This window comes from Otolemur garnettii, unplaced genomic scaffold (genome assembly GCF_000181295.1).
Source record: "Otolemur garnettii isolate 467f Iridium unplaced genomic scaffold, OtoGar3 scaffold00077, whole genome shotgun sequence".
Classification (NCBI taxonomy): Eukaryota; Metazoa; Chordata; class Mammalia; order Primates; family Galagidae; genus Otolemur; species Otolemur garnettii.
The window spans coordinates 9374345-9388937 of NW_003852472.1; the positions used below are offsets into that span (position 1 = coordinate 9374345).

Genomic DNA, 14593 nt, shown 5'->3' on the forward strand with positions numbered 1-14593 from the left:
TGAGACAGAGCCTCAAGGGTAGAGTGCTATGGCCTCACAGCTCACAGCAACCTCCAACTCCTGGGCTCAAGCGAGTCTCCTGCCTCAGGCTCCCAAGTAGCTGGGACTACAGGCACCCACCACAGCACCGGCCATTTTTTGGTTGCAGCCATCATTGTTGTTTGGCGGGCCCGGGCTGGGGATTTGAACTCACCACCTTAGGTGTATGTGGCTGGCGCCTTAGCCGATTGAGCCACGGGCGCCGAGCCTTTTTTCCTCTTAAATCTCTCTAGTTCGTTCTCTCCTTCATCTCCTCCTCTCAGTACTGGAAAGCACAGTTAGTTCCTAGCTAGTCTCCCTGCTTCTACTCTCACCCCTATTCTCAGAGCAGCCCAATAATCCTTGCAAAGTGGAAACCTAATTGGCTCACTTCTCTGCCCCATTGCTCTTAGAATAAAGACCTTAGTAAGGCTTCCAAGGCTTCATGTGGTCAGGTGCCAGTTATTCTAACTTCATTTTGTACCACATTCTCTCACCTTTGAGTAGACTGTTTCCTCTGCCTATATGATATTTTGTTTACTTATTATCTGTTGACCTATAAGCTTCATGAAGGCAGTGCTGGTGTTCAACTTGCATCATAGCACATACATCATCTATACCTGGCATCTAAAAGAGGCTTTCTTGATAAATATAGGGTGGATGAGGGTAATTGGTAACCCTCATCAGTGAGCTTTATCACCTGATTTCTCAGAAGGAGAGCTCCAGTTACTCTAGGAAGTCAGGGCCACAGGTGTAGCTTTGTAATTAGCTTGGAAGGCTGGATAAGCCTTAACTGCAGAGGAGTTGCAGGCAGAATGAAAGTATCAAGTTGGAAGGCAGACTGGGCCTGGGAGCTCAGCAAGGTGTAGCCAGAATAGGAGTTGAAGGGTAGGGAAGTTCTGGGCTAAGAATGGTCTGTGGGCCTCCACACTGGGGAGGAAATTAAATTTCTGTAGGGTCCTGTCCACAGGGTGATAGTGGCAGGCAGGACTTTAGTTTTCTCTTGGGAAGACAGGGGAGGAGAGCCTAGGGGAAGTGTGAGATAGGAACTATTTACCAGCTATTCAGGGTCTTGCCGCAGGGTCACCTGAGCAAGAAGCCTAGTTTTCTCAAGCTGGTATGAACACCTGTGTTGCCACAGCACATGGCTACCCTGACCTTCACTCTTCCCTTTCCCCACCAGTGCATTGTGAGCGTGGCTGGTGGGGCCACCCGGGCTGCACTGACCATGCACCAGGCCCGGAGAAACAACATGGCTGATGTATCAGCCAAGGACAGCAGCCAGGTGAGGAGTCAGGGTTGGAGGGACGGTGTGGGGGAGAAGGAGAGGCTGGTCCAGGCCGGATCACATTTTGGGAGTCTGGAGAGAAGCACCCATATGCCTCATGGGGTGGGGGAACACACAGGAAGACATATAGGTGCTCCCTGCTCTGATTTTTAGAACATGTAGCACTGGCTCTGGTAGTAATAAGTCCAAGCTGATCTCAAGCCCTGTCTACTGCCTATGTGGCTGAAAGTAAACCCTCACCCTCTCTGTGCCACAGCCCCACCCTGGGAGCTGGAAGTTCTGATCACATGAGGCCCCACATGTGAAGGTACTTGGCAAGTGAGAAGGTGCTTGGTGTGTGAGTTTGCTAGGGTCACTGGCTAGAGGCCTCTACTCAGCAGTTTAGCAGCCCTTCTGGCTCGCTCCTCCTCTTGCCCAAGGGATCCTGAAGTGAGAGTAGGGATATCCCTAAGACTGAACCCTACATGTATTAGATCCCCCCCCCAAAAAACTCCTGTGCTAAGTGTTTATGTGCACTACATTGCATCATTTAACTTTCAACCAGTCCTGTGAGGTAGATACTGCTATTTCTGTTTTACAGATGAGGAAAGTAAGGGCTAGGGAAGTCCCAAAAGTCCCCAAATGGATTTCTTTGATGCTGAAGCAGTTTAGAAGCCCCTGTTCTATCCAGTCCTGTTTTTTGGTATAGAGAGAACCTGAGGCTAGAGAGTTCTTTTTACCCATCCCTTCTGGCAAGAGGGTGAGCTACAGGAATAGAGACTGCAGTGTGGCAGTAAACTGAGAATGAGAGATCTTGGGAGTTCAGGAGCAGGGGGACCTCCTCTCTACTAGGTGGGAACAGTCATTTCTATCAGCCACATTGACTGGCAACAAAGCGACAGCCGCAGAAAGCGGAGGCCTGCTGTGGGACTGAGCATGTGTCCAAACTGTCCCTGTGATGTGTTACTGCCTCCTAGACTGAGGAAGCCCTGAGGCTTTGGGAAAAAATACAGCTTGGAGGCTCGGCACCTGTAGCTCAGCAGCTAGGGCGCCAGCCACATACACCAGAGCTGGCGGGTTCAAACCCAGCCTGGGCCTGCCAAACAATGACAACTACAACCAAAACAAAAAAGGATCTGGGCATTGTGATAAGTGCCTGTAGTCCCAGCCACTTGGGAGACTGAGGCAAAAGAATCACTTAAGCCCAAGAGTTTGAGGTTGCTGTGAGCTGTGACATTACGGCACTCTACCAAGGGAGACATAGTAAGACTCTGTCTCAAAAAAAATAAAACAGCTTGGGGTGAGGGCGTGGTTGGGGGCCAGTGACAGAGCAGGTGAGAAAGAGCAGGCAGAAACCTGGGAGATCCTCAAGTGAAGGGCCTGGATTGTACTTATTTTCCCTAGAACTCCAATAGTTAGGGGCCCCAGTCCCAACTCCTCTCTCATGAAGAGCTGGGGGCAGGTGGCCTGGGATCTTTTCCCCTAGAGCAGGGGTTCTCAACCTGTGGGTTGTGACCCACAGGAACTGTATTAAAGGGCCACGGCGTTAGGAAGGTTGAGAACCACTGCCCTAGAGTGACTTCAGTCTGGTCATCAGAGGGTTCTGATAACATTGATTCATAAGGGAAGAGGTTGGGTCTGTCCCTTCTCTTGACCCCTTTGAAGCTTGTCTGCCAGTTACTGCATACTAAGAGATTGGGGTGCGGGAGGAATCAGCCTTTTTAAACCACTAAATAAAGGTAGTTCCTAACCCTGAAAAACTCATAGTAGTGAGTACCTAGATGTGGGTCTACTCGAGTGACTCTTACAAAACAAAAACACGAGTTAAGGATATTCCAACAGCACTGGGTCTGCCTCAGCAGAGAAGTAGCTGCCTTCTTTTAAATGGTAGCTCACTCACCAAAAACATTAAGTATTTACTTGGCACTACTGTATCCAGTCATCCATTCTCCCCATATTTAACTTTAAATTTTTAAGTAGGGAGCCTTGGGAGCCTCTGGAGCAGGGAAGAATGTGGTGAAAGGCACTCAAGAATGGTCATTCTGGCCTAGAGGGAAGCCCTCCAACTCCCAACCCCTCGGCCTTTTTTCAGGAGACATTGGTGAACCTGGCAGGGCTCCTGGTCAGCCTCTTGATACTTCCCCTGGTGTCAGATTGCCCTAGGTAAGCTGGGAGCAGGGGTGGGGAGGAAATCCCCAGCTGGGCCTCTGCCCCCATTGGCCAACTCACTCTCTTGCCGTAGCTTCAGCCTTGGATGTTTCTTCTTCCTCACTGCCCTCCACATCTATGCCAACTACCGGGCAGTCCGAGCCATCGTCATGGAGACGTTGAATCAAGGCCGGCTTCGGTTGGTCCTGAAGCACTTCCTTCAGAGGGGAGAGGTACTTGACCCCACCTCAGCCAATAAGATGGAGCCACTGTGGACAGGTGACCCAACCCTTTGGGCTGAGTCCTTTGTCTCCCAGCTTCTCCCACTGCCTTGGCATCCTGACTCCAGCTTCCCACAGGTTTCCGGTCCTCTCCATCTCTATCCTTAGGGGTCCCCCTACACCACTTGATCTCCAGGTGAGTGGCCCACTATCTCCCCCTTATCACTACTGCCACCTGTACTCCCTACATATGATTCTTATTCTGGTTACAATTGGCCACCCCCAACAAGCACCCACCTCTCTGTTCTAGGTTCTTCATTTCCACTGAAGAGTAGAAATGGGGGTCAGCGTGGGTCTGGGAGGGAAGGAAGGGTGTATAGCATACAGTAGATATAAGGGATATGTTTGTTGGATGAAAGAAGTATAAGTGGATTGAGAGAATTGTTGACTGGATATAGGAAGAAAGGAAGGATGGATGAGGGGTATGTGTGGGTAGTGGCTGAGGGAGAGATAGGAAGTGAGTGATTAAGTATGGACAATGATAGCTAATAGTTAAATGGCTGTTCACTTGACTGGATGAATATTCCTGCCTTTGCTTTTCCCTCCCCCACTGCACTGTCTTCTCTCCCCTAGTGTCTTTGACCTGCAGCAGCTAGTTGAGGGGCACCAGGAACCCTACCTCCTTTACTGGGACCAGTCACGAAGTGAGTGTACCTCCCAGCCTAAGACTCACCCTCCTGGGGTCACCCTCTCATTCCTCCCACTCCAGGACCCCAAAGCCCTGAGCAGTTTGGCAGCTACCTATTATTCTGGAGTTTTATTTATTTATTTATTCATTTATTTATTTGAGACAGAGTCTTACCTTACCACCCTTGGTAGAATGCTATGGCATCATAGCTCACAGCAACCTCAAACTCTTTGGCTCAAGCCATCCTCTTCTTTCAGCCTCCCAAGTAGCTGGGACTGTAGGCACCTGCCATAACACCTGGCTATTTTTTAGAGACAGGGGTCTTGCACTTGCTCAGGCTGATCTCAAACCTGTGAGCTCGGGCGATCCACCTGCCTTGGCCTCCCACAGCGCTAGGATTACAGGCATGAGCCACCACGCCCAGCCTTATCCTGGAGTTTTAGACTAAGACTTTGATGCATTCAAATTATATCTGCATGTCCCAATGAAATTCACTTTACCCCTCTGTAAAATGAAGCTACCAACACCCCGCCTTATTACCTGTAGTGTTTTTATGAAGATCAAATAAGAGGAGTATATAACAGCACTTTGTACATTCCAGCATACTTCTTCACATGAGGTTAGGACCTTTGGCTGTCCCTGGGGAACCACTCTTCTCACCCATTCTAGGTCATTGGGTAAACAAGTTCTTTAGTTTACTAGTCTGCTGGTCACATATTAAATGGTGGTTATTCTTACTGGTCATTAAAAAAATGTAAAATAAACGCACCTCAGTGAGCTATGAAGGTGGCTTTATTTTGAAACTGTAGTTGTAAATTGTGCATTTTGGTTTGACCAGGGCATTGGGATCAATGGGAGATGAACTTGAAAGGAAAGGGGAAGAGATAGCCTTCCATGCCAGGCGGAGGCCTCTGGGGACAGATGGCTGAAACAGGGAGATAGAGTTGAGGGTGTTTAGGGAAGTGGCTTTTCCCTGATGCCAGTCTGTTTCTGGGTCTCCCCAGACCAAGTACAAGTAGTCCTGAGTCAGATGGCAGCCTCTGAGACCATCCTAAGAGCCGCCACACATGGACTCGTACTTGGAGCCCTGCAGGGAGATGGACCCCTTCCAAGAGAGCTGGAAGAACTGAGGAACCAGGTGCGAGAAGGTAAGAAAGAGCCTCAAGATCTAGACTGCTGATGACTCAGAGCAGAAATGGAGAGAGGGACTCTCTGTCCTTTTTGAAGACAGGAAAGCATTCTGGTTCTGCGTTCTACCCCAGGTCCTGAGAAAAACAGCTGGGTCATCGTCAGAGAGGTACACCGAGTGCTAGACGTGTTTTTCCCAAAGTTCTTGAAAGGTAACATCCATGGCTCCTTGGTCCCTAAAGCCTTCTCTTTGGGTACCCTGCCCACTCCTACCCCCAGATGACTTGGGTTCTCTCTGTTATCTTAAGCCTGGGACTCAGTTTCTCTGTCTATAGGATGGGGAGGTTAGGATGGTCTCTGAAGCTGTGTCAATGTTGACAGTCTGTGTAATCCTAGTTGACATTTAGGAAATATTTGGGTGAATCAAAAGAGGAGGGCTCACATTAACTGGTGATGACTTTTCATTTAGCACCATTCCATTTCAGCCCTGTTCATGTGCTATCTCAAGGAATGCTTGCTGCATCCAGATGAGGTTTAGCCTTATTTTAGGCCAGACATCACCCAGCAGAGGCAAGGAGAGCCCAAGTAGTGCACAAAGCCTACTCCCAGGCTGTGCCTCTCCTTACCCTTCTCCCCAGGGTCAGCCCAGAATCTCTTCCCCTGCATGCCTGGCAACACCCCATGATCTCTCCCTAGGACTGCAGGATGCTGGCTGGAAAACTGAGACGCACCAGCTAGAGGTGGATGAATGGAGGGCCACATGGCCTCTTTCTACAGAAAAGAAGGTTTTGTGAGCAGCCCTGATGGAGGCCCAGGGCTCAAGACAGGAGTCTGAAATAAGGACACCTTGACCACACAGGATATAGGAAAAGCAGATTTATTTTTGCTTAGGGGAGCTGCTATGGCAGGTTGATTAAGCCCTTATGAGAAGTGACTGCCAACCTGACGGACTGGGCCTCAGGCAGAATAAGGCAGAGAAAAAGGGAACCAGGACCTTCACACCACCCCATTCCTGCCCTTTGCCCTTTTCTGGGGACCACTGTAAGCTACCCACTCCTGCTTATTGTGAGGCTAAGCCCTTCCTTTGCTGTGGTTCATGTTGTCCAACACAGTTGGCCTTAGGCATAGAAGCCCCAGAGGAACACCGCCACAGTCATCATGAGCAGGGCATTGAGGTTGACCACACGGGCCCATCTTGGATCCTCACTGATGTCCTCCAGCCGCCTTGCTGCTTCAGCCACCTCCTCTTGGGTAGGAGGTAGAGGACCACCTGCCCCACCCCTGCTCATTCCACAGAACCAGAGCAGACACTGGCGGAATAGGCTTGGTGATGGGGATTGTGACTCTGGAAGAAATTGAGAGTCTACAGTCAGTTTGCAGGAACTTGGCTGCCCCAGCTCCCCAGCCCTTCCTCCTCAGTGTCTTACCCTCCATCTCCACTGCATGCTCTGGGCACCCATTCTGTACAGGGAGTGATGAGCCTTCCAGCTCATCAGCATCCAGGTCCTCTCTTTCTTCCTTGCTGTTCCGGAGACTGAAAACCAGGCGGTGGAGCTAGGGAGGGATGGGATCAGGGACCAAGTGTCCACGGTGGCACACAAGCCTTTTCACTAACCTCACTCTGTCCAGTCTGCACACCTAACAGGAGGCTCAGCTCTGACAAATTCTACCTTCCGTAGCTGTCCCTTGCCCTCAGGCTAAACCCCAAGTTCCTCACCTTGGTGTTTAAAGCCATTGGTTCCCCACCTTTATCACCTCAAGTCTCCAGTCTACACCCATGCTGTGGTACTTTAGACCCTGGTCTTACAGTCCTGCCGACACAGTGTTCCTTCCATGGGTATTTGCTCACAGTTTCCTCCTACTGCTTTGGAATCCTGTCCATTCTTGCAGGCCCAGGTGTTTTGTAGGCACCCACCCCATCATCATAAGCCCTGCCCTGAAGGAGCACAAAACCAGACATTTTTCGAGGGCTTTCAAGATGATATTCCGCCCTTCTCAGCCAGTAGTCAGATCCTGGGTTTTGAGGCCCAAAAGGTCATGCCAAGGATTGCTTTGGTAGGCTTTAATTGCCAATTCATCAAAATCCTATGCCACCTCTCCCAAGACCACTTCAAATAAATGTTACTTAAAATGTGCTCGTACTGCAAATGCAGCCTCCAGCTAGACTCCCAGCCTGCTCCTCCCAACCCACAGTATGGAGAAATGCAGGTCCTCCCATTGGGTGTTCCTGGAAGCAGACCAGCAGATGAGGGTGGAGATGGCTACTCCTGCCCACACAGTGCTTGCTTAGGGCACCTAGCCCATCCAGCAGGTAGCACTTACGTGTTTTCGAGGGATGGGTTCAGTGCACATTGAGACTATGAGAATGAGGAGGCTGGAGCAGAAGAAGAGCACGATGGCAAAGTAGAGGTAGTGCACACTGCAGAAGAGCGCTGGGCACGCTGAGGGACGCACACAGCTGCCCGTGCCAAAGGAGAATTCAGGAATGAGGCGTGCAAGGCCCATCAGCAGGCCCCCGATCAGCCCCCAGAAGGCACCCTGCAAGGGAGACAGGTCAGCCTGCACAGGATGTCCAAGCTTTGCCCCAAGTTGGCAGTGTGCACACACCACTCACCTTCTCATTGACACGGGGCACAAAGAGTGCCAACAGGAAGACGGCAAACACGGGCGGTGCCAAGTAGCTGGAAACTGACTGGATGTAATCAAAGAGCTGCCCCCCCTGCGCTGCCTGCACCACAGGTAGCCAGGCCACCGACACTGCCACGATACATACCACCCAGAGCCTGCAGTGGGAGGTCATCAGGAGGTCTTACCCAGGACCCTCCTGTCCTCTCCCTATAATGCTGCAAGGTGCTCCACTCCCCACCCATGATTCCTGGGACAGGAGATGGGGAGGAGGGGGAAAACCAGGCTGCACCTTCCTACTAGCAGCAGCTCCCGGTCGCCTGCACTGGGCCGCAGGCGTGTATAGATGTCCATGGTGAAAAGAGTGCTGCTGCTATTAAAGATTGAGGCCAGTGAGGACATGAGTGCTGCCAACATGACGGCCAGCATGAGTCCTCGAAGACCTGTGGGCCAATAGGAGCTGTGAGGTTGAAACCACTAAGGTGGCCCTGACCCGTGTGGTTTTAGCAAAGGGTGGACACTCCCAGCAGCGGTCTCCACAGCACGCCTGCACCTGTGAGCAAGGGCCAACCCAAGTACCTGCACTCACCGTTGGGCATGAGCTTCACTACTAGCCGTGGGTAGGCAATGTTGGAGCAGCCCACCTCGGTGCCACACACACGTTTACACACTTCCGGCACCACACACGCCACTTCATCTGTGAGAAAGAGGCTGTGGTGTGACTAGGGTAGGGCCTGGGCTGGGAACTAGGATGCCTAAAGTAGGGACTGGGAATCCTAGCAGAGGAGAGATGGGCCCTCTGTGGGAGGCAAAAGTAGGTGACCAGATCCCTGAATCTTAGGCGGGTAATGGAGTTGGGCACCTGGATCTTTGCAAACGAAAAAGGCTAGACAGACACAGGACTCCGTAGGCCAGCAGGGGATGCCGACGTTACCTGGGTAAAGAATGCGGCTGATCATGCCTGGCATGACCATGAGGAACATGGGCAGCAGCTTGAGATAGCCGCACAAGATGCAGCCCGCCTTGATATGAGTGAGGCTCTTCCCAGCCAGGCAGCGCTGCACTATGACCTGCGAGGAAGGGCGTCCAGCTACCTGCCTGCAGTCCTGCCACTCCAGCTCCTTCAGGCCTGGCCCCAACCCTCCGTGCCCCCCACCTTTCCACGCTAATTTGTATTCTGCCTTTGGCTCAGTGGTGCCCAAAATTCAGCTACATTCTCAAACCTCTCCACTTGGATCCAGCCCCACCGAGTTTAGCTGAGCCCGGGTCAGGTTACCCCACCCTGGGACAGGCCTTTTATCCAGCCGCTGAGACGGGTTCAGGCTCCACCCTTCTCTGCCCCACCTCTCGCCTCCCGCAGCGGTTGTGGCTCTGCCCCAGCCTCGCTCCCGGGCAAGCCCCGACCACGCACCTGATCGCTGCACCAGTACCAACCCGAGACGATGGTAAGCCCCAGGATCACTGAAGGCCATGGCAGGTCTCCTGTCACAGGGTCCCGAAGCAGGTGATAGGAGTCGGGCCGGGGTCGATAGCAGGAGCTAGAGATGTTGCCCACGGCCGGATCCTCGGACACCGTCAGAGAAGTCATTGCCCCCATGTATTTGTCGAAGAGACCCGAATAGCCGCCCACCTCGTAGAAGGCTGAGGGGGCAAGGTGGTCAGGGGACCTGGCACCAGGGCGAAGGCCCTCCTTAGGACCCCCATGGCACAGACAAGCCATGTCCTGGCTCCCCCCTCATGAGCTCTGCGGACCGAGACCTCCGTTACCCTCCCCCATTCGCTGAGCCCCATACCGTAACCCATGAGGATGAAGGACCCCCCGAGAATGACGAAGGTCTGCACGGTATCTGTGTACATCAGCGCTGCCAGCCCTCCTGCAATAGGCCTGGATCAGCGTGGACAGCCCAGCTTGTGATCTTATAGGCAGGCTGGCCCTAGCGCATAAGTGTTTTTGTGAAGTCTGTGTAGTAGGAGCGGGTGATTCCCTAAGGCCGAACTCTCAGTTCCATCCCTTCTCCAACCTCCCCGAAAACCAATCTTGGCACCAGGTTCCCTACTGTAGGCCTCATGTGACCTCAGGCCCTGCCCTAGGACCCTCTGCACTGGAGTTGACCAGAGATCTTGGAAACTAGTCAATTCCATTCTCCCAGGTGTTCAAGAAGGGCAAGAGCTGCTACATCTTTCTTTTCCCCCCAGTCCCCACTCAGGCCAAATCCAAGGGAAAGTAGGGAGAGAGGATGTGTTTCTTTTCCAAAGACTTAATTCCTTTTCCTTGGGCCACATCACACATTCAAACCTCTGCACCCTGCTTTCAGCTGGCAGCTCCCCAAAACCCTACCCACAGCACATATCCCGAGCCCCCTCCCTTCCCTAACCTAAGCCCACTGTGGGCACCTGTCACAGTGTAAATCATGGTGATGAGCAGGAGCGCAATGACAGAGGCGTAGATATTCCAGCCCAGAGCCTGCTGAATGAATACTGCCCCAGAAAACATGTCCACCTTAGAAGAAGACACAAGCACGCTGATCAGGACCCAAGGGTCAGGATAGTGACCCAGGCTCACCCCTGCCCGGCCCATGATCCCACTTCCCTCAGTTTTCAATGGTGTGGCCTTACCAGGTCCCTTGTACTGTGGTTTCAGCCTCAGAGACCTATTCCTTCCAGGCCCTGCCTCCATCATGATTCTTACAGTGATTTCTCCTTATTCCTGCACTGCCCAGGGCTCTCTAGAGCCTTCCACTCGGTGGCTCTGCCCTTCTAGGGCCCCCACCCACCTGCCATATATGCTCACCGAGATCTTGGTGAAGATGTACAGAAAAAGCGAAAGCATAGACAAGTAGAGGCGGATACGATGGCCACCAAAGCGCTTGCGCAGGTACTGTGGCATTGTAATGACCCCTGCAGTCAAGTACACTGGGGCAAAGAGCCAGCCGAGTAGCAGCACTACAAACAGCGCCTGTGGGTAGGATATGACACAGTCTCAGATCCTACCATAAGGCTGCCTTCACCCCTGAAGAGTCTAAGAGACCCTCTCTTCACCGATGTCCCAGTCCAAGGCAAGTAGCCCTGAGAAGGGTCACACCTGGGACCCAGAAGATAACTGCAGTCAATGGCCCTGGTCATTAAGGAATAGAGTCAACACCCTCCAGTGACCATAACCTGGGGCCTCCTTGCCCTCCTAGGCCATCACCCCCTGCCACTCCCTCCTAAGATGGGCCCTATGTTCCCCTACCCCCGCTCTATCATATGAACCCAAGCACAGACTCCTCAGACTGACCCCAGCCTCTGCCTGGGTAATTCTCCTCTTCTCTTCACCCAACCCAAACCTTTGTGCCTCAAAGCCCAGTCTTCTCCAGGAAGCCCTGAGCTCAAAGCTCTGAAATGCCCAACCCTCCGTGGTGAGCCTCAGTTCCAGAGCTTTGTCTCCTCCTCCCACTGCCAGAGAGCCTCCTACCCCACAGCACTGGAGAGCATCAGAACAGGTGTTTCTCTGTCTTTGAGGCTCACCCTGCTTCAGAGAGGTATAAATCAAGCCATAGAAGGGAATGGCTGGTACAGGCTCTCACGGCAAGTGAGGAGCAGGACCTATCCTTGCCCTGAAAGCAGTCATCCCATGAATCCCTGTGCCTCCATGCTGAATGTTTGACTCTCACTCCCAGCCCAACCATACCCACAAATTGAGAGGTCCCACCTCCAATCTATCCCCCCTGCCTAGAGCTTCCCCAGGGTGTGACCTTTCCAGAGGTTCCAGAGGGAGGTTGGGTTATGAGCAAAAGGGAAGGCTCACATTCCACTCAAATCCAGCCACAGCCAAGCCGCTTGCAGCACCAGTCCCTGCCAGGCCCACAAAGTGGCCACTGCCGATGTTGCTGGCAAAGAGAGAGGCCCCAACCTGGGTGACCAGAGGGGACAGTTAGCCAGGCTGCTTCTGCAGGCCCCCTCCCACCTCATGGTTCAGCGCCTCTCACCGGCCACCATATCATGCTTCGTCCTGCCAAGAAGTAGCCACCGACAGTGCCTCTGTTGGTTCTGCACATAGACTGGGGGACAGAAGTAGAGGGACACCTGAGTTTGGGGCACCTCTTTGGACCTCATTAACGTCCTCAACACATTTTTTATCCTTGTTTCAGGCTGAAGATTAACCAGCACTCAGCTCCCCCGATTGTTTGCACCCCCACCGCCACTTCCTCCCATACAGCCAGAACCCTAATCCTAGTGTCTGGGTATCCAGGTCTTTTTTTTTTCCATAGAGTCTCACTTTGTCACCCTCGGTAGAGTGCCATGGCATCACTGCTCACAGCAACCTCTAGCTCTTGGGCTTAGGTGATTGTCTTGCCTCAGCCTCTCGAGTAGCTGGGACTACAGGCACATGCCACAACACACGGCTGTTTTTGTTGCAGTTTGGCCGGGGCCGGGTTCTAACCTGCCAACCTCGGTATATGGGGCTGGCACCCTACCCACTGAGCCACAGGCACCACCCCGAGTATCCAAGTCTTATTGGGGCTGGATTTGCCCTGACTTTCCTGGGGACCTTGGATATGGGCTGGTGGTCAGCATGATGTGGACATGGGAGCTGAGACCTCAGAATGCTGACTCTAACAAAAATCCATTGACCCCTTCACCTAGAATAATCCAAAGGTAGGATGACATGGAATGAAGGTTGGCGGGGCCTTCTGGAGGCTCTCAAAAAACCTGCTTGCACCCCACCCAGAGCCCTGCACTTCACTCTCAAAGATCCAGGCATCCTTCCCCCACCTAGGCAGTCTGAGACTTTTCCTCCAGACCCCAAAAGCCCAGCAGGACCCCCTCAGTTTCTCACCCACAAACCAACACCAATGACCAGCAGGAAATAAGCGGCAATGACTAGGATGTCAGCAGGATTGTCGATTAGGACCCTCTGGTCTCCTGGCTCTGGTGCCAAGCCTGCCTCCGTGTGTTCCTCCATTCTACCCAGGATCTGCCCCTTGAGGGACCAGCCCCTGGACTCCCCCAGGAGAAGGATTAATGGTTACCTCGGGGGCAGTGAGCCGACAAGTCCCCCAGGTCTCATCCCCCCTCCCCAGCTTTGTTTAGCTGAATCAGGTCATATCAAGGCCGAAGGCTGGTCATGGGGAGCTGGGCCCTTTCAAGTTCAGGAGTACTTCTTCCTAGGCCTTAGCCTCCACCCTCTTCCCAGTGTCCCAGGCTCAACCTCTTTCATTCCCTAAAAATGCACACTTTCAGCCTCTACCTAGCTGAGCCAGTCTCCTGATTTCGACTAATCCAGAGGAATCACTTTCAAATCCAAATCTGACAGTGTCACTGCCCTCCTCAGAAATCCTCCATAGCTCCCCATCATACGCAGATGGAATTACAGCCTGATTTCCAAGTTCTGCCATGCCTTGACTCCAGCTCAACTTTTTCCTTGTTTCTCCATATCAAATCTAGAGTGAAATCATATTTCCTATCCCATTCCTTTAACCTACCCAGCCTATATAGTTTCTTTTCCCCCCCTTCAGCCTTTTGCATAAACTGTACCTTCTGTTTAGATTGCCTCTCTGCCTCCTAAATGGCTGACTCCTCCTCACCCTTCAGTACCCCAGCTCCTACACGGCCTTCAGTGCCTAGCCTATGTCATCTCTTTAAGAAAGGTTTCTCTGGCTTTTCTGATACAGTTCTGAGCACACTGTATAATCCTTGTCTGGGTCCAGATTTGTCTCCTCAACAGACTAGAGACTCCTCAAGAGTGGAGACTAATCTGATTTTTCTCTGGAGTCCCACTGCTTAGCCCAGGGCCAGACACAAGAAATGAGGGGATGGCTCAGTGCCCATTGCACAGTGGTTATGGCGAGGGCCACATGCACCAAGGCTGGTAGGTTCGAAACCGGTCTGGGCCAGCTAAACAACAGTGACAACCACAACAAAAAAATAGCCAGGCGTTGTAGTGGGCACCTGTAGTCCCACCTACTTGGGAGGATGAGGCAAAAGAATTGCTTAAGCCCAAGAGTTTGAGGTTGGTGTGAGCTGTGATGCCACGGCATTCTACCAAGGTAGGCACACTACCGACGTAGTGAGACTCTGTTTCAAAAAAAAAAAAAAAGAAAGAAAGAAAGAAAAGAAATGAAGGGGTATGGTTAATATCTGTAAGTCTGCTTATCTAGAAGAATTGACCAGACTTTAATGTTGGGGAATAGTCTGATTATGGCAGCTGCAATCATCCCAGAGATGGATAACAGAAAAATATTTTAGGAGAAAATGACAAGTTTTATTTAAAGAGTACATTAGTTTGGGCTCCTTCAAAAGCAGACTCTGAGTCAAGACTTTGGGTGCAAGAACTTTATGGGGGAAGTGATCCCAGTAAGGAGTGTGCAGGAAAAGGCAAGTGAGACCATAAATAAAGGAGAGAAGCCGATGAAGTGTATGTTGTTGAACAGGTTACAAACTGAATCCCAGGCTCAGCACCTGTGGCTCAAGTGGCTAAGGCGCCAGCCACATACACCTAAGGTGGCCGGTTCAAAT

General features: G+C 52.0%; 2 protein-coding genes across 2 annotated transcripts in view; one reads left to right on the forward strand and one right to left on the reverse strand.

Annotated features, from left to right (window-relative positions):
• The window catches only part of CUNH16orf58 (chromosome unknown C16orf58 homolog), a 17161-nt gene extending 10381 nt beyond the window's left edge, over positions 1–6780 (forward strand). The window contains exons 6-13 of the mRNA XM_003794226.3: positions 1202–1303; positions 3378–3448; positions 3528–3712; positions 3793–3850; positions 4288–4358; positions 5347–5490; positions 5605–5682; positions 6167–6780. Coding sequence (XP_003794274.1) covers positions 1202–1303; positions 3378–3448; positions 3528–3712; positions 3793–3850; positions 4288–4358; positions 5347–5490; positions 5605–5682; positions 6167–6264 — 807 coding nt within the window. The 3' untranslated portion in view covers positions 6265–6780. The remainder of the gene's footprint in view (positions 1–1201; positions 1304–3377; positions 3449–3527; positions 3713–3792; positions 3851–4287; positions 4359–5346; positions 5491–5604; positions 5683–6166) is intronic.
• Positions 6326–13053, reverse strand: SLC5A2 (solute carrier family 5 member 2). Its single transcript, XM_003794225.1, has 14 exons — positions 12915–13053; positions 12064–12135; positions 11883–11987; positions 10887–11051; positions 10490–10595; positions 9889–9969; positions 9507–9736; positions 9030–9165; positions 8685–8792; positions 8388–8538; positions 8085–8253; positions 7793–8008; positions 6898–7024; positions 6326–6815 (listed from the first exon to the last, which is right to left on the reverse strand). The coding sequence occupies exons 1-14, from the start codon at positions 13038–13040 to the stop codon at positions 6589–6591; spliced, it is 2019 nt and encodes a 672-aa protein (XP_003794273.1). The 5' UTR covers positions 13041–13053; the 3' UTR covers positions 6326–6588.
• Positions 13054–14593: the final 1540 nt, after the last annotated feature.